General features: G+C 32.2%; 3 protein-coding genes across 4 annotated transcripts; 1 reads left to right on the top strand and 2 right to left on the bottom strand.

The window, feature by feature from the left end:
• Positions 1-182: 182 nt before the first annotated feature.
• On the bottom strand, positions 183-4,527 carry LOC128201827 (uncharacterized). The gene is made up of 2 exons (XM_052899968.1): positions 2,995-4,527; positions 183-2,470 (listed from the first exon to the last, which is right to left on the bottom strand). The coding sequence occupies exon 2, from the start codon at positions 2,463-2,465 to the stop codon at positions 594-596; it is 1,872 nt and encodes a 623-aa protein (XP_052755928.1). The 5' UTR covers positions 2,466-2,470; positions 2,995-4,527; the 3' UTR covers positions 183-593.
• Positions 4,528-5,773: 1,246 nt separating this feature from the next.
• LOC113521920 (uncharacterized) lies at positions 5,774-9,552 on the top strand. 2 transcript variants are annotated; one of them, XM_052899813.1, is made up of 6 exons: positions 5,774-6,055; positions 6,156-6,364; positions 7,107-7,316; positions 7,661-7,815; positions 8,617-8,867; positions 9,179-9,552. In XM_052899813.1, the coding sequence occupies exons 1-5, from the start codon at positions 6,025-6,027 to the stop codon at positions 8,864-8,866; spliced, it is 855 nt and encodes a 284-aa protein (XP_052755773.1). In that variant the 5' UTR covers positions 5,774-6,024; the 3' UTR covers position 8,867; positions 9,179-9,552. The 2 variants fall into 2 exon arrangements, with proteins under 2 accessions (XP_052755773.1, XP_052755772.1); XM_052899812.1 differs by having other exon boundaries at positions 8,617-9,552.
• Positions 9,553-11,300: 1,748 nt separating this feature from the next.
• Positions 11,301-17,207, bottom strand: LOC113521670 (ras-related protein Rab-2A). The gene is made up of 6 exons (XM_026907284.3): positions 16,995-17,207; positions 16,210-16,369; positions 14,571-14,726; positions 13,862-14,042; positions 13,084-13,240; positions 11,301-12,711 (listed from the first exon to the last, which is right to left on the bottom strand). Exons 1-5 carry the CDS (start codon positions 17,038-17,040, stop codon positions 13,139-13,141), a joined length of 645 nt encoding a protein of 214 aa, XP_026763085.2. The 5' UTR covers positions 17,041-17,207; the 3' UTR covers positions 11,301-12,711; positions 13,084-13,138.
• Between the last annotated feature and the right edge of the window lie 2,199 nt (positions 17,208-19,406).

The following is a 19,406-nucleotide window of genomic DNA, read 5'->3' as shown; positions in this document are numbered from 1 at the left end:
CTTGGGAACCATCATGCTAAATTCCAGGTGTATTCATCACGATGGGCTAACTGACCTATCTTTCTATTCTTACCTACCAGAGGGAGACTTTGTACAAAAGTCGATTGCTTGGGTACCTCTGTCCCATTCGTATTTCAACCATGAAGCAGTTGTGTTTACATGGCTGTGTTTCGGTTTGAAGGGTGGGATATGGCGTGAATTTACTGGGTACAGAGGAATAACATCTGAGTCCTCAGGAATGTTACTCTGTTATGTCCATGGTATTGCTTATGTCTATAAGCGACGGTTACCACTTTCCATCAGGTGGGCCGTCAGCTTGTTTGCCATTCTAAGTAGAGATGGGCAATCCACCTGGGTGGGTTTAAAGTCTGGTGGGTAAAAACCGGGTGTTTTGGGTTTATTGGGTTTAAACCCCATAAACACCCAAATTTTTGGGTGTTTATGATTTTGTACTTCATCATCGTCATCTCAGCCGCAAGACGTCCACTATACTGGACATAGACAATATTATTATGCAGCCTACAGAATAAAAAACTTTTAATTTGATTTTGAGTTTATTAAGAAAGAGATGAAAGTAAAATGTAAAACTACAGTCAATCACTGTCAGATTCAGAGTTATTACAAGCGATGAATTGTATAGGTTCGATAGGCTCTATTTCGTCTAAACTGTTATGTTCATTTACTTGCTCAATGAAAGCTTCTAAGGTATTTTCTTCATTAAACTGAATGTCCTCGCATTCAGCTTTATGTTTAAGATTCCAGTTATAACAAATGAATGAAATTTTTTCAGTTCTTTCAGTTGTAAGTCGATTTCTTTTGTTATTATGTATGTAGCCTTGGATACTAAAGGAACGCTCAGTGGCTGCCGAAGTACAGGGAGCTGATAGAATACGAATCGCTACTTTGCTTAACTCAGTGGAACCACAAATACCTTTCCACCATATTAGGGGCTCAATGCTATCTAATGAGCTCCATACAAATCCTCTGGCCCAAAAGTTTTCTTTAGCTTTATAACACGCCAAATCTGCCATTACATTTGACAAACTTAAGTGTTGGCTTAAATTGTAGATAAACTCCATACCCTTAAGTTCTTCCTCTTGAGTAAGTTCGACTCCTAGAGTCCTGGGGTCTAGAATATATGCTGCAAAATGTATTGGCCTCATTGCCATATTGCATCTTGAAGATACTGATGTTAGAATCTGCTGTTTGCTTTCTTCGCTCAATGTCGAAATCTCATTTAATGCAAAACGTATCTTAGCTTGTACATCTCTAAATGTAATGTATGTGCGATGCAAACGATTCTGGTCGCTCTCTAAGTAAAATATGCTTTCAGTGACTGGTTCCAAAATACTTATACATTCCCCTGTCTTCGTCCAGAAATCATCACTTAGAATTAAATCTTTAATATCTCTTGAAATTACCACATCTTCTCTAACTGTTAATATTTGCAAAGCTATCTTATTTGCTTTCAAACTTTTTAACGAAGTAACATGACTTCCCCATCTTGTAGCACAAGGCAATTTTAGTGTTTGTGTAGAATCTTCACCCTGCCTTGATTTTATCAACAAGGAACTTAATCGTTGACTCCTTTTAACAGTTTTTATTATATTTATGGCTTGCATAATAAACACAGTTACTTCTTGTATCTTTACAATATCTTGGCACAACAAGTTAAGGATATGTGCACAGCAACCGAGAGGAACAACATGTGGATATTTGAGTTTTGTTAATTCGAATGCCTTTTGTATATTTCTAGCGTTATCGCCAATAAGTACAAGAAACTTATTTGCTCCATACACTTTCATTACTTTTTCAACTTCTTGGCTAAGGTATTCACTAGTGTGAGGATTACTTTCTGTATTCAAACTTTTAACGTATGCAGGTTGAGGTTTTGATATAAGAAAGTTTATTATTCCTTCATTTCTTAAATTAGACCAGCCATCGCACTGAAGGTGTAAGTAACTACAAGCATTTAGTTCCTCATTTAACTCAAAACGCATTTCTCTATATATTTTATCTAAGTATTTTGTCGCTAAAGCTTTACGTGAAGGTATTTTAAATTTTGGTTGCAATTTTTCGAAAAATTGTATCCATAAAGGATGTTGCACCATCGATAATGGCGTCCCTGTTACAAATATAGCTCTCGCTAATTCTGTTTTTATATGATCATCGGTGTCTTGAAACTCAGCATTTATTGTAGTGTTAGCAGACGACGAGGGGCTTATAAAAGAATCATTTGTCTCTATCTCTGACAGTCCAGACATTTTGGTTTTGGACGAGCTATCTTTTATAAGTTTCATAGAGTCTTTTAATGTTTCTGGAGATTTTGGACAAGTGATAAGATGTTGAAGCATTTTGGCAGCATTACTGAATTTGTAGACCTTATTACAAAGCTTGCAAGAAACAGACTTGTTTGGTAAAGTACGGTAGTGCTCCCATATGCGTAAATCTTTAGGTCTCCCCATTGAACCTAAAAAAATGAACGATGATTAGTTGGTCTGACGAAAATTCAACAATAGAGTGCCTATTTTTTTACAATGATTATTTCTTGTTATTTACAATAAATTTAATAAAAAAAAAATAAAATAAATACAAAAAACCTTTGTAAAATTACATCTCCTCGGAGGATTAAACGCAGACGCTAGTTTATTATCGTATTGTTCTGTATTTTTCTCAGCAACTTCTTTAATTCGATTAGGTACTTACGCATATTATGTTAAAAATAAATATCTAGTACACATCTTAGGCTATCCACCATTATTATCCAATGACGACTCTCAGCTAACTATGCACTATCATCCAAAATAAACGTGTATGGAAAATTTTATCCCAGTCGGTTGAGGATTGAGGATAATTGCATCAACATACGAACATACCTACATACTTTTATTTACATAACGCAAGCTAAATAAAAGCTTGTAATAATACATCTAATTTTAAGTTAAAATTGTTAAGTGATCATGATATAATTGTATCATTCAAAAATCCACTTACCTTTAATTATTTCTTGTTAAGTATAAATATTATTTCAAATCTGCTCCCTTAATATGCACTTTTTTACTGCTTTTCCTACCTAACACGTTACCAGGAAGTCACGTTACCAGAGTCAGAGTAATAGTGAACACGTTTGACAGTGATTGTCGTCGCCTCATATTCAGCGTCGACGAATAGGGGAATCCCCAGTCATAATGTATTGCATGCGTGGCGGTCTTACTTCAAATCCATAAACAAAGAGATAATTACAGAACTCGATACTAGATGGCGCTGTTTTTGTTTGAAGAAAGTTTGCGGGCTAAAATACATAGAATTTCATCAATGACTTCCACAAAGAACAACATTTCTGTTTTTTCTAAGTCCGTATCTCTTCCGTATATTTCATAAGATATAAGCTTGGGCTACATTGTTATGCAACGTGATTTTGTCGCTGTCTTGCTAGCAGGGTTGACAGATATACGATTTAAATCGTACTCATACTATTATTTGTCTATTTTTTAATGTACGATCGTAAAGATTATGATCGTAATTCGCACAAAAACATACGACTTTTTGGTTACCTGGCAACATTTTTATTATGAAACGAACATGCTCACATCATCAGTCACATGCAACAATTTATTGGGGATTTCCCCTTCACATCTGGCAGTCCTGCTTGCTAGAATATAGGTAAGTCAGCCACAGTTACTGACGATCGATATTTAAAGGGTATTGTTTTTGTGCTAAATATTTCATAAAAACGTTATTTAATACTTTGTGGATTATTAATTTAGTTGATAATCACTGGAAGTAAAATGGATGCTAATTTGAGAGATCAAGATCTTCGTATAAAACAGTTAATAAAAGAAAATCTACGTAAGTACTCTTTTTATACCTAGGTAGGTAAGGTATAATAAACACAAAAGGTACTTAGATCGCGTGTGTTCGAAGCATTTATTCTAATAAATTTAATTTAAAATTGTAGAAAGAAAAAAATGTCTGCCAAGCCGTAGCCGAAGCCGATCTCCAAATATATTTGGCGATAGTGAGACCCAGTGTCCAGATGATTTACCCAGCGTCGTCGCAACAAAGAAAAAAACGAGGATAAAGTAAAAGAAAATTTACTGAAAGAAGAAACAAACTGTTCTAAATGCTTAATTTATGGAGAAGAGGATAAAAGAAATGAGTATTTCGGACTGTTAGTGGCTCAAGAATTTAAATATATACGGCCATGTGTGCGAACGAGGTGTTATGAAGAAATTTTAAAGTATCTACGGGAAGCAAAAGGCCAACATGTTGATCAACTGCAACATGAAAACACTGAAAATTAATTACTTTCATTTTATTATATATAGATTTTTAAAATTTCCTGAAATTATTAGTTAACGTTTTATTTAATATTGTAGAATTGATCAATACAATTTATAAAAATAATTTATTGGTATTACTTACATATTTTCAAAAAAATACGTAAAAACCTATTTTTTTGGGTGATTATGGGAGTTTATGGGTGTTTATTGGGTTTTTACCAAAGCACCGGGTTTAAACCCGGTGCTTTGCCCATCTGTAATTCTAAGTTGTATAAAAAAAAATCTATCATCAGTCACTGGGCCCCGGCAGTGTATACCGACAGCGCAGATAAGGATATTATTCCATCATCACCCATAAAAAAAAGTACTCCTATTACAAATTCAAAAGTAACCCTTATTCGTAATTATAATAAATGGTGTTTTTATACAAATAGGTACTTCGATTTTGTAAAATAGGTCAACTTTTTCATAGTTGTGTATGTGACAAAGTTACCAGAATAGAAATTAATATTTAGATTAAGGTAAATAGTTGATGGTCGTAACTGAACTTTATTTATATATTTAATTACAGTATTTATTTATTAAGAATAAAGTGTAGATAAAGTTCATAAATTTCTATATTTCAAAATTACTAACATTTTTAAATGAAGGTTAAAAATCGTTATTTGTGGATACATATGTCTAAAAATCTTTATTGTACATAACTCAGATTAAATACTAGTAAATGATTTAATATCTATGCTGTAAATAAAATATGGACGGATAATGTTACTAAAAGTAACGGCCATATTGATTTGTATCGATTCTTTAACCGATTTCTTTGAATATGAATATCTCAGATTTTTTATAGATTTAACACCACATTTTTTTATTGATGTAAGAATTAACTGAATTGAGAAAAAAATTTTTTTTGGAAATACCTATGTATAAAAATGAAAAATATGAATTAAATAGTTGTAATTAAATTGACTTCATTTAAAAAATATTTAATTGTATTTTATCTGAACTTTAAATTTATTTTATTAATCTTTATCTAAATAAATAGTTTTATTACTTTAAATCAAAATGGCTGCCATTTTTATTTAAATTAATAAAAATTACACCACATTCAGTATTAAGGTAGACCAGGGCTAGGATTTTGGTTACCTACACTAGCTAATATTAGTCAGTTAGCAAGTTCAGTCAATGTTTATAGTATCTAAGACAAAAGGATAATCAGTCATTTTTTATTCAATTATTATTTTTTTACATTGACAAGTGCTGCTGGGATGCATATCGCCTGCCATTGAACTAAGGAGATTCTTAACAACAACTTTCCGAACTCTCCGGTATATTAAAAAAACGACTATTTAAAAGTGTTTGTAAACAAGTCTATTTGAATATAGATAATATGCAAAATTTTAATTTGTAAAAAAATATTTGCCGTTTAGGGAAAAATCAAAATTTACATCTGGCAACCTAGTTAACGTCATTCGCTTGGTTGAACTATAAACAAATTAATAACAGTTATTTTTTTTAAATTGCATTTTTGATTGATGCAAAGTTTTTTGATTATTTCACTCAACTTTTCGTATTAAATGATGTATGAATCATCGTATCGACCATTATAGTTTCCCTTATTGAATTAAAAACTTATTCATTTAGTTCTTGTTTAGTTAAATTTTTTATTTCCACCGTCAGCAATCACTTTTGTAATAATTTCGTTTTTATTGAAAACATTGTGATAGAAACGAATTTGAACATGAATCATTCCCTTGGAGATGTTTTGTCAAGTAAGTACTAAAACAGCTTCTTTTTGTATATAAATATTTATTGTTTATAATATTTTATTGTAGTATAAATATGAACAATAATGATTACATTTTATTACAGTAATATATAATGAGGGCCAATGGAGAATAAACAAAGTTTCGCCACTGTTTGATTTGCAGTATAATGTTGTTAAATTGAAACAATATGCATCTAAAATCCGTCAAAGCCTAGTGGCCTCTTTAGCAACAAATGCTTCAATTAAATATACAGTACAATTTGATGAGCAACCCTTTTTAAAGTATTGTGAAGAAGATCCCAGTGCTCTAGTAGTAAGTTCCTGTCTCTTCATGATATGAATAGACAATGAAAAGATAATGAATTTATTATAATTTTATATATGTTTTACTCCTTTAAATGTATGTAATAATAGTAATGTAATTGTTTCTGTAATATAAACATGAAATCATATTTGCAGTGATCATAGATACTACTTCAAATTAACTAAAATTACCATTAATTATTTTATTATTTATGTGGCTTTACTTGCTTTTAAATTAGAGGATACTTAATGAATTAACAACTTCAACCAATGGATTGATCCGGGAATCAAATCCATCACCTATAATGCAAGAACACAACTGCATAGTGCTATACAATCAGTCCCACTACAACTTTTGTCACCCCACTATAACAATTGCCACCCCTTTACAACTATAGCCACTGCTAACATCACATCTACTGTAGTATGCAGCACATATATATGTACTTTCAACACAACAAAATTACAAGTCTAGTTTTGTATAATTATATCATTCCCATTACAAAAATATTCAATTATAAATTCAAGAAAATAAGTTAGACTTGTATTTAAAAAGCTTTGTTTGCATCCCGGGGTTGCCACCCCCCACCCCACCCCCCTCCTCTCTAGATACACCTATGAAAATAATGATAAAGAACTGTTACAGTACTATTGAATGTCTTAATTAATTCTATATTTGAAATTCTTAATAATATCTAAAAAAATATTTATTTACAAAATTTTTAAATTGAACTTGCATGCTATTATTTTAGATTACAGTATCATCTGCACATGAAAATAGTGCAACAAATAAAGTAGCATATGTAGCAATCCTGTTGTCATGGGGTATGAGTTTCACTCTCGATTCAGCTACACATTTACCTTATTTAATTGAGCGAGGCGAGCAGAAAGTGGGAAATGCTGTGAAATCTACCTTACAGACCATTTTTGATTGTAATATAAGTCAATATGTTATCACACAGGTAAATAATAATGTAGCTAATTGAAAGTAATTTCTTGTGATGAATAAAATACAATGTCATTACTTTTCATTTCTTAGAAGAGACTAGGGGAACAAAGCACAATATGATAGTGCAAAAGGTGTAAAGATATATATTCTATATATACCTTTATACCTTTTGCGCTATCATATTGTGGCACTATCATATATTTCTAATGAAGCCCATACTAAGCTGTCTAGTCAGTGATTTTTTTCTATGCTACTAAATATTAAATTATATAAAACTTATTTTAAACCCTAGAAATTTTAGAATTATGCTGAAATATCCTATTAATATAATAAATGAAGGGTTTTTTTAAATTTCAGAACCAGCTATTACAGTTCTGCTTCAAATTCATTGATTGTGATACATCCCGCAGTTCAGATAATTTTACACTGGTCTACTACACACCACAAATAGATCATAAAGATCAGCTGAATCTAACATTTCAAATAGGCGATGTGCATGTCATTTGGAATGGGTAAACAGTTCATAATAATTTTAAGAATTTTCTACATTTCTATGTCTATTTATAAATAGTTAACACAAAAAACAGCCTCGAAATGGTAAATAGATTCACTTGATGAAAAGTGGTAGCGGACGCCCTATGATATGATTGTTTATGTGACGATGCAATCGCCATTAATATTGTAAAATACACTGTGACTTAAATTATATTCCTTATTCTTTGCCATTTCTGGGGACTTTCTTAATTAGGTATTTAATATTTATATAAATGTAAACTATACTCTAAATATAGATTTTTGTTACTCAATCACGCAAATGAATTTAAAAGAAGTGATTAGAGTAGTTTTTATCGTTATTCACGCAAGCAAAACTAAAGCCAGTAGATGAATAAAAGTTCTCAACATGAACTCTTGTATGAACCATTTTTTTTAATGTGTAATAATGGAATGATACCTCTTCTTGCGTTATTGAAATACGCTGGCGGGTCACCAGTAAGTGACGATAGGTGAAGATGTAGACAGCTCAGTTGACTCATTGTTATGAGATTAATCAGGATGGTTTCAGCGGAAACCGCGTGGAGGTCATCATGATAGGGTCGTGATTATTAGTAATGGAACTATTAGAACCGATTACTAAAAATCCTCTTCTCCTTTTTTCTTCCCGTGTGATCGTACTTTTTTTTTTAAATGGATGAAAATAGAATGATAACTCCGCCTGCATTATCGGTATACGCTGTTGGGGCACCAGTTAGAGATGATAGGTGAGGATAAAAGCAGGTTAGTTAACTCACAATTAATGTCCTTATAATTTTCAGAGTGAAACACTATAACAAGAACAGATCAGATTTAGTCAATATTGCATATCAAATGTTGTATAATCAAATATTTCATATGGTGGACTTAGATGTGAAGCTGCTTGATCTTTGCAAAGTGATATTACCAAAGGCGGAAATGCAAAATAACGGCACTTTTAAAATGAAGACTCCAGAGGCTGTTAACATTATGTTTGTTGTGTTGAATGAAATAACTTTTAATACTGCCAATGACACGAGTCATATGACATAAAGTAATTAAAATATTTATTTCTAGACTTTTGCATTGTGTGGTTTATGGTTTATCTAAGATGAGAATGAACGTGATCATTTAGGTAAACTATGATAATTTACCTGGGTTGTCTCGCCGTTTCAGTCAGGTTACATTGATCGTCATCACAAGTAGAAGGATGTACAGTTGCCATGCCTCGGCTTCGGAAACAGAACTATTTAGAAGTGGTTTATCATAGTTTACTTAAATAATCGCGTTTCTTTCCGTCTCTTATAAATTATAAGATTGTTTGAAAGGTACTCAAGGTTATGGAAAAGCATATTCCTTTTTTAGATGCACCTGCAATGCCTTTGATGTTGTGGGTGATCATGGGCGGCTCTAGTCACTTACTATCAGATGAGCCGCATGCTCGTTTGCTCCGTGTTGTTAAAAAAATAAGGTTGACACACAGGATGTAAGAGACACCCTCTAGATAACTGGTAAATAAATCTATTTATAGAGACGTTATCGCTACTGCTTGCATGAGATACGAGACCGCAACGTCCATTTTGTTTTTCTCAAGCATACATTAATGGAAATATTTCTACCTATAAATAGAGATCGTACATTTATCACTTGTCTAAGGGGGCAGTATAGGTCATTATTATAATGTTATATTTTTTTAAGACAAATATAGGGTATAATAAATAAAAAGTAATTTTCACGAACTATGTTTTCTTATAACGCCCGCCATTACTCGCTTCATATATTAATAATTAGTCATAAGCGCATATATTCATACACCCCCTTATTCATAAAAATGTCAAACCTCATAAACCTATTTTAGCTATTAAATTGTTGTCTCTTACTTTTGTACTAGTCAGTTCGAATGAATGTGACAAAACAGTTGAAATAGGTTTGTCAGTTTTAGTTTATATGAATAAGGACGCAAGAGTGTTCAGCGGGTCTATCATGAAATGAAATTCCGAAATTTCGGACTCAATTTCGTGTTTTTGTTTATACCAAAATCTGACCAATAAATGGAGTTTAACATTTCTTTCGTCATACATCCTATCATAACAGTCAAAAGTAACAATATTTTAACATATTTAATATTTCTAAACGGCATGTATTATTCTTTCTTTCTTTATTGTACACAAGACATACTGTTAATTCCAATTCATTATAAACATAATGTACAAAGGCGAGCTTATCTCTAATAAGAGATTTCTTCCAGCAAAACCTTTCCATTATGCAATTTTAACATAAAATTTCTGTTTCGAAATTTCGGAAAACATTTCATGGTAGGCCCTCTGTACATTAAAAACATGTCTATATAAAAAAATATTCAGAACCGTTCCATGTCCGAGATGTTGCTTCTTTCTCAAAACTATATATGGATTAATGTATACCGTTAATGAAAAGTGCTTTTAATTATTCTCCTCCCCCACGCCCAAATAATCTTAAATACGCCAATGTCTGAGGAGTTACATGACCTGGTGCCATCGTCCACATTCCACCATAATACCTGTACAAACAGCTTGAGCCTTCCACATCTTTTGCATGAGGACACAAGACCGTGCGCGAGAAAGAAACGTGCAAAAATCGCGCTCGTTTCTTCCTTACTCATGTAGGTTATGCATTGAATTTCCTTCTTAGGCTTCATAGGTAGAAGGAATTCTACGCTACTTCGTGGAGTTTTATTTTTAAATACGCGCCTTTTGGGAGGAAAGGGATTGTTAGTAATGTAGACTGAGAATCCCATTGCTAGCAATATACCCAACCAAGTCGACCTCCTCGCGGTTCTCCCTGGAAATTATCATGGTTAATTCCTGATGAATTCATCATGATGGGCTAACTGGCCAGTTTTCATTCCCATTCACCCATTCACTGGTGCTCCGCAAGCGTATACCGTTAGCGCAGGCGGGGTTACAATACCATTTTCACCCATAAAAAAAAATACGCGCCTTTTTTAAGACTGACTACACACGAGCAACCTTCTTTTCTTGTAAGTATTCATTTGCTACAATAGTCACATTCCATTAACGGTACCGAGAACTTCCAGGCCTCCTTAATAATAAATAAAGTTAAAATGTCATCATCATGTCAGCCCTTAACTGTCCACTGCTAAAAATGAGCTTCCACCTTGCGGGGGGGGGGGGGGGGGTTGGAGGTTTCACACTTGTCGAGCGGATTGGTAATCAGAGTCAGGCTGTAGCGATGTTTTAAAAGGAATGCTGCTGGCCATTCTTCGCCCTCCCGTAGTCAAAGATTAGCCTATGCCAGGACCACAAAGCCAAGTGTTTGTTTAAAGTGAAAACATAATTATTTATAATTTATCTACATACACTGAGCATGTAAAGAAGTGTTAAACAATTTTATGTATCTGTCATCTATGGCGATTAATCTGCAAATTTGGATTGGACGGGAAGCATTTAGGATATCTAGTTATTCGTAAAATAGGAACATAACAACATTTGTTTTTCAACATTTACTCTCATGAATTACACCTTATAAATGTGTTTGCATATTGTAACCTTACAAAATACTTTACCATATTACAATGTGCTAAACTTAAAAATAACCTATTTTGTAATCATGTCTTTTATTACCTTGCAAGCAGTCCTTTTGATAATTTTATAATTGAAAGTTCAAAATGTTTCATCTGTTTAATATAATTTCCATTGTGCAAACTATTCAATAGGCCACCACCTAAAAGCATACAAATATCTACAAATAAAGGAAGATTGTTATTACTATGTCGCCAAAATATTTTAATTCCAAACAAAAATTATATTATGCAAGGTAAAAAAGGTCGGATGTTACGATACAATTCTCTCAATAATAAATATGTTTCAGTATTCACTTCCATAGAGATCAAACTAATAAAAATAAGATTTCCTTCTTTAAATATATTATATTTATTTTAGATCTTACAGCGACTTATTTTGAGATGGAAAACGTAAAATAATTGAATATTGTCAATATTAGAAATGACAATATCCCATTACAATAACCATTTTTAAATAATTATTACACAATAATCATAATAATGTTTATATCAAATACCCATATTTATATATTCCTTTCGTATCAATCGACAAAATAAAATATGAACGAAACAACATCAACAATTACTAAGTTTTACACAACACTCATGTACTTTTTATAAATAAATGCCATATTATTGTGATACCTCCATGAATGACATTGCAAATAAAATGTACACAATTTGCATACACACAAAATTATAAAGCATTTTATTATATTTGTGAAAGTTCTAATATAATGTTATGATCGGTTTCATGTGAGCATTGAAACTATTGGTAACAATTTAATTCTTCTTAATTAGGTACTTTAAGGCGTGTATATATCTGAGTTGACTATTAAATTTTATGGGTTATCCATTCTACATGTTCTACACCTTGGTCATATTAACATATATATCAATGAAATGGTTCTGCTGTATGTATGAACTGTACGACTTATTTATGCGCTTAAATGTAATATTATTTATTGAGGCATAAACTAGTGCCACTGTAAATTTAAAAATAAAATTCTTTTTAGTAAAAAGTTGGTGGAATTTTTATTATTAAAAACAATGTAATATATATTTTAATGAAAGTCTAATTCTATTGAAAATTATTAAAGTTAGCACCTTTGAAATGGCGAGTTTGTGAAATTATGGAAGGTGGCTTTTTAGATGGAAATATTTAGATCTGTTCTTAATAAGACTGACTAATTCTATGAATTACAAATATGCCCAAGAGGCATTAGTATAATAGTGAGTTCAGATTTAAGCTATTCTGCAGCATACAAAATAAATCTAATAATCCGGCATACAGTAAGTTCCGTTTCATTGTTCGTTGCACACAGCTGCACCCCTCCTAGAAAATGTAATTTTAAAACATAAAGTATATAATATATAAAGTATATAGTATAGAAAAATATTATTGTTATATATCATCAAAAAAAAAAATAGAAACCCATACATTGCCAACTTTCAATTCAGACTACTAGGTGACACTATATGTATTTGACACTGCACTTCAACATACTCGTACATTATGTGGTTTTTAGTGGATCAGAATCTTGCATGTCTCATGCTTCCTTCCCTCTAGTCAACAGGAATAGTTAATTGGATTTAATATGAATTCTCAATATATTTATATAAAAATTATTTGTATAAAAAATAAATAAGTTAGAAAAATACCTTACAAGGTATTGATGGTTAATGCTCAAAATGTATAAACAATTACCTCATCAGCCCTTGCTAGTAGGCAGCTCTCCCGCTCAGTGTGTGCAGTGCAGCACCTAACAGCAGCCACCGCCAGCAGCGCCCGCCGCGCCTGCACCCCCCGCGCCGCTCGCCCCACCGCTCGTCGAGTGCTGTGGCCCGATTTTGATACCATTTGCCTGATAATGAAATATCGCATTATTTTTGCTCCTTATAAACTTTTTAAGATATAAAATAACTAAAACAAGTAGCCTTTACATTTAAGAAATGAGTAAATTCTAATTCTATTATTGGTAATGTTTTACATTTATTTCTCTGACATTATGAAAATTTGTATCATTGTTATTGTTAATAATGTTGATGAGAATTTTAGAAAAAACTTGAATAAAAAAAAAGTTGATGTATGGATGGTTGTAGAACTTCTGGTATTAAGAATAGTTGGCAGTAACACACATACCAATAGTAGTTATAATAAATTAAATAATTCTAATTGAATAACCAGTGATACGGACTTCTGCAAGATAACACCTAGTTTAGTAAGTATTATTAGTTAAATGATATTCGTAAAAATATAATTGCAATAATAATTTTGGAAAACAATTCATACATTTTTAAAACATATGTAAAAATATTCATCTCAGCGATTATCAGTCCACTCCTGAACATAGACCTCCTTTATAGACTACCATAAGGAACTATCCTGAGTATGTAGAAATAATACTGCTTGGTTATTTAGCACTGTGTTGTGTATATACCTTAATATTAGACAAAATTGATTATAAACGATAAATAATATATACCTCATTGTTGATATCAAAAACACCTTCTTGGATTTTCTCATAGATCTCTTTGGCTGTGTTTATGAATGCTTCTTCCACATTGGCGGCTGTCTTAGCCGAAGTCTCCATGAACACCAAGCCATGTTCACGCGCAAATGCCTCGCCTTCCTCTTTCTTCACTTCACGCCTCGACTCTAAATCACTGAAAATAGTCAATGATGCAATTATAATATAAAATAATAACTATCCTGATTAAGCAAAGAGAGTAAAGTCGACATAATTACAACAAAGATAAAGCATTCCTTAAAGATGATTCATTAAAAATAAACAACAAAAGCAAATCGAAGAAATCTTTCAAATATTACTTGTACATTTCTTTAATACTATGTGCTAAACAAGCATACAGCTCGTGTGATGGTAAACGGTCACTGCAGCCTAAGAACGCCTGCAACATTAGAGGTAACACGTGCACGTTGCCGACCTTGAAGAAACCTCAATATACCTAAACATTTATATAAATTCAGTTTTATCTTCAATTTTATAGTATATTAATGATTTTTCGATTATTCTTAAAATTTATTTCGTCTTTTCTTATTTTTAGTTCATATAAAATTGAATAAACAAGTGAGTAATGTTTATTATTTAGTGTTTTGTTCTGTACCTATAAAGATTTGAATGTTCATTAAAAAATTACCAAAAAATTATATTCCAATAACTGTATGTCACTAACCTCTTGTTACCAATTAACATTATGACCATATTCGAGTTAGAGTGCTGACGCGCATCTTCGAGCCAAGTGGTCAGGTGGTTGAATGTGTCCCTCCTAGTGATGTCGTATACTAGAAGAGCGCCAGCCGCGCCCCTGTAGTACGATCTCGTGATTGACCTGCAAACAGAGAAACAAATTACAATCACTGTCAAGGAGAGTATTTGATATTTATTGATGAAGGAACTCATTGCAAGTAACATAGCCGTTAACCGTCAACTGCTGAACATAAGCCTTCCCAAAAGAGGAGTTTTGCCAGTAGTTGCCACACTTGGCAGGTGGATTGCCAACCGCAGTTAGGCTTTTAGAGATGTTTTAAGACGGATGCCCATCCCTCGCCCTCCCTTAGTTGACTCTTACAACACCCACGGGAAAGGAAGAGGTGGCCTATTCTATACACACACAGTGAGTAATAGAGATAGGGTATATTGGTGTCCGACTGACTTTCATATGGTCCCTAGGGAATTTGTCATAATGATCTGACCTGAATTCATCCTTACCAGGGCCGTAGCTAGACCCAAGTTTAAGGTAGAGCAAAATAACTTTCTAATAGGGTAGAAGCCATGATTAAGTGACTTTGAAAAAACAAATCTGTCTAATTTTTTTGGGGCCTTTCAATTTAAGGCAGGGCATTGGGTCTTTCAAGGTAGGGTATTGCCCTCAATGCCTCCCCCTCCTGCCCTAGCTACGGCCATGATCCAGGTGAATGTACTAATAGACCGAATTCATTGTGATAGATCAATTGGCTAGATTTGATCCTCACCTATTAGCTTATACCAGTGACATAAACAGTTACCATTTCATTATCATTCATTAAAAAGAAATCACAATCATTAGTATTAAGTTATCTTACAAAAAATAAATTATATACTAAAATTGTAAACAAAGTATATACTAAAATTCAATGGTTCAATGATCCAACAGAGAAAGACCAGATACAAACTCCAATACAATATGTTTGGCTGACACAGAATGTTAACAAAAATAATTGATGATTTAATGAAAAAAGTCCATCAATACATAAATACACCCAAATTGGGTAACTTGTTTTAAATTATATTTATGATTTGCAGTACATATTCTGAACATTTGTTAAAATTGTTGCACAAAACCTGCAGTGAAATCAGAGTGAGTTCAGAGTTGACTATTTTTAAGAAAATACTACTTCAAACATTTAATGTAAAAGTAAGTTCAATGAATCATTACATTGTTTTTGAACCCTATTGTCTTATCTTTCTTGACACAATTACATTGCCTTTATTAAAAATTTAATTAAAATTGTCAATCACTGTCAAAGACAAAGCAATGCTTAAAGTAAATATTTTCAAATGATAAAGAAACTTAATGGAAGATGTTTAATTAATGTAACTTTAAAGTATTTTTGAATAGCTTAAGTACCTACATGTAAAAGAGATGAAAGAATATTGTATTTTTTGCAATGATGCCATTACAGACTTTATCTTATAGAATTCATGGCCAGTATGACGATTTTATTCTTAAAATTAATATAACTTTAATTCAAATAGGAAGACAATGATGAATATACTAAATAAACTTGACACAAAATTGTGCAAAAAAAAAATATATTAGACACTTAATTTACCTGAATGCTTCTTGACCAGCTGTATCCCATATCTGCAGTTTGATCTGCTTGCCATCAATAGTGATCATGCGAGCACCAAATTCCACACCTATTGTGAGATCATGTACAGGTTGGAACCTTTTGTCTGTGAATTGTAGTAGTAGACATGATTTGCCAACACCTAATAAAAAAGAAAATGCCATTTTAAAATTGTATTATTTAATTTCACTCAGTTCTTCAAACTGACACATATGTAATCATTACATATTTGAATGTTGTGAAAGAAAAAAAAGCTTATGATAATTTTATAACTACTGTCATTTTCTAATTTGACTATAAAGAAATTATATAAATATAAAAGTTATTACAATTAGTACATTTTATTTTTCATGATATATTTCCATTTGAATGTAAATTACATGTAAAATGAAATAACAATGAAGTCCTTGAACTAGTAATAAGGGATTATGGTTGAAACTGTCTATAAATATTAATCAAAACTAGCAGGTTTATTGTAACAAAAGTAGGAAAATGGACAAATACGCTATATATACTGATAAAATAGGCGTTATTAGTTGATATTTGGCGCAGGTATTGAAAGGCGTAGGCGGAAAACAAAGATTAGACAAAGTGATTATGTACTAATATATAACAAAGGATCATTATATTATAATCGCAATATTAGAAAAATGCTACTTACATTTTTAATGTACATAAAAATAAAAGATTCTATAGACAATAGATAGGCCATGAACGAACAAACACGGAACAACTCTTGATAAACTACTAGGAAACAAAATTAATACCTGTATCTCCGATGATGATGTATTTGAAGAGGTAGGCGTAAGACATTTTTTCAACTGTTCCTCGTAACTATATGATATTACAGGAAATATTATTGGTAAACAAATAGTTAGAAGATGATTAAATGTATAATTAAGACGCAATTTATAAATATCTCACAGCTGGTTGAATCAAATTGTCATTGTGAATTTTGTGAAGTTGTAAATCTGAGAATTGTCATTTTTTTGACATTCTCATCATAGACATTTTTTATTTTTTATTTATAAGCTTGGTTCATCATAGACAATATAAAAGATAAAGTACCTAACTACCGACTGTTGGGGGAAAAGGATTATTAGCAATGCAGTTTAACAGCCCCATTGCTAGTAATATACCTCATTAGGTCGACCTCCACGTAGTTCCCCCTGGAAACCATCGTGAACAATTTTTGTTGAATTCGTCACGATGGGCTAATTGACCTATTTCATCCTCACCTATCATCCTTCACTGGTGCCCTGCCGGTGTATAAAGATAGGGCGGGTGGGATTACTATTCCATTATCATCCATTAAAAAAAACTACCGACTGTTTATATTGCCGTTATTATGAATTTATAGAAAAGTATAATTTATCTCGTTGGAAAGTTGATTAGTTCTTCTAAAGGTGATTTTTTTAAACAACAAACAGTTCAATAGGCAAAAAATGTATGATATTTACTGGCAATTGTTATTTTTAAAATGAGTTATTACATATAATCGATTAGTATTGACCATTGATGCTGCGTCTGCAGCATTCGATAACAAATGGTGCTGCTTATTTGACAAAAGCGCATTTAGCCCATTCAGTAATTAGGAAGCAATTGTGGTACATAAAACAAATATATTTAATAATTACCTTTTAACTACAAAATGATTGTGAAGTGTTTGTTATGACAAGTAACACTTAATAATTCCTTAAACAGGTGTTAAACAGTCAAACAGTAAAAACTGCTGTTTACAAAACAGACATGAAGTTGCTTTATCTTCTTCATTTTACAAAAGACAATAAATATTTGTTCGATGAACACACCTTATTTGACCATGTACGAAAACCATTACTATAAGTTTAGTATCGTTAGGCGTTTTTAAAAGGTTTTATTGTATAAGTATTTTATAACGTAGATAGTTTCTTTTTAATGAGTGAAAATTGGTATACCTGCGCTATTAATATATACTGGCGAGGTATAAGCGCCATTTTTATCTACGAATGTAACATGAAATGAAATTCCAAATTTTCGGGTTTCATTTCGTATTTTCGTTCATACCGAAATCGGAATGAAATCTGTATGTTCGTTATAGAAACAAAAACTACTTGACAGATTTTAACGAAACTTGGTACAATTATTCTTCATACTCCTGGGCAGGTTACAGTATACTTTTCATCACGCTACGATCAATAGGAGCAAAGTAGTGAAGGTAAATGTTGGGAAAACGAGAGAAGTTAGGTACCTACTTCATTTTTAAGCTTCCGTCGCGTGTGCAACCTTAATGGCCACTTTTTAAAATGTAAAAATGTCCACCCGTGCGACGCCGGGACGGGCCGCTAGTTATGAATAATATCAAAAGAAGAATAATAAAAGAATAAGATTAGATCGACTACCTCTTAAGACTACCTATAAAAAAATACATTGAAATGCATATTAGAATACATTCTTTGTTGTGTGGTTGTTATACGGACAAAGAAAATTATAAACAGGACATTGGTTCTCAAAGGCATGACATCCGGCAGCCCTGTATTCACTTATTGTTTTTCTAAATTGGACACAATTACAAAAAGGTTACCTTTCTATCCTGTTCATTAATTTAAAAATAAAATAGGGGAAAAGTAATAATATATAATAGCAGGTTTGAATAAGAAGGTATATTAGATACTAGCTGTATTCTGCGGCTTCGCCTGTGATCGGATCGTAATGTTGAAGAGCCTTCATCAAAAAATGAGCTATCAAATGTGAAAAGAATTTTAAATTCGACTATAAGTTCCAGAGATTAGCGCGTCTAAGTAAATAAACTCAGCTGCTGTATTTTAGTATAGATTATTACAATAGCATATCGATACATACATGGATATACCATTACTTAATTTAGCCATTATTGATGTAATTTACAGATTCAATTAATTAATATTAAATTTTTGTTTCTTGGAATTTTTTTTTATGGGTGAAAATGGTATGGTAACCTCGCCCGCGCTAACGGGATACGCTGGCGGAACACTAGTGAAGGGTGATAGATGAGAATGAAAACAGGCCAGTTAGCCCATCATGATGAATTCATCAGGAATTAACCATGATAGTTTCCAGGGGGAACCGCGAGGAGGTCAACCTGGTTGGGTATATTGCTAGCAATGGGATTCTGTCTCCATTACTAACAATTCCTTTCCCCCCTCTTGAAAATATTAAAA

Source organism: Galleria mellonella, unplaced genomic scaffold, assembly GCF_026898425.1.
Source record: "Galleria mellonella isolate WM207_F2 unplaced genomic scaffold, CSIRO_AGI_GalMel_v1 utg63, whole genome shotgun sequence".
NCBI classification, from domain to species: domain Eukaryota; kingdom Metazoa; phylum Arthropoda; class Insecta; order Lepidoptera; family Pyralidae; genus Galleria; species Galleria mellonella.
The sequence above is the reverse complement of the archived record's forward strand: the minus strand, read 5'-3'. Positions and strand labels throughout refer to the sequence as shown.

Bases quoted from the DNA above. Each gene is read 5' to 3' on its own strand.
- LOC128201827 (XM_052899968.1), bottom strand. From the start codon at position 2,465: ATGGGGAGACCTAAAGATTTACGCATATGGGAGCACTACCGTACTTTA.
- LOC113521920 (XM_052899813.1), top strand. From the start codon at position 6,025: ATGAATCATTCCCTTGGAGATGTTTTGTCAA. The intron at 6,365-7,106 runs GTAAGTTCCTGT...CTATTATTTTAG, and splicing joins AAGATCCCAGTGCTCTAGTA to ATTACAGTATCATCTGCACA. The intron at 7,816-8,616 runs GTAAACAGTTCA...TATAATTTTCAG, and splicing joins GTGCATGTCATTTGGAATGG to AGTGAAACACTATAACAAGA.
- LOC113521670 (XM_026907284.3), bottom strand. From the start codon at position 17,040: ATGTCTTACGCCTACCTCTTCAAATACATCATCATCGGAGATACAG. The intron at 16,370-16,994 runs GTATTAATTTTG...CTTTTTTATTAG, and splicing joins CATCATCATCGGAGATACAG to GTGTTGGCAAATCATGTCTA. The intron at 13,241-13,861 runs GTATATATTATT...TTTCATTATCAG, and splicing joins TTTTTGATATCAACAATGAG to GCAAATGGTATCAAAATCGG.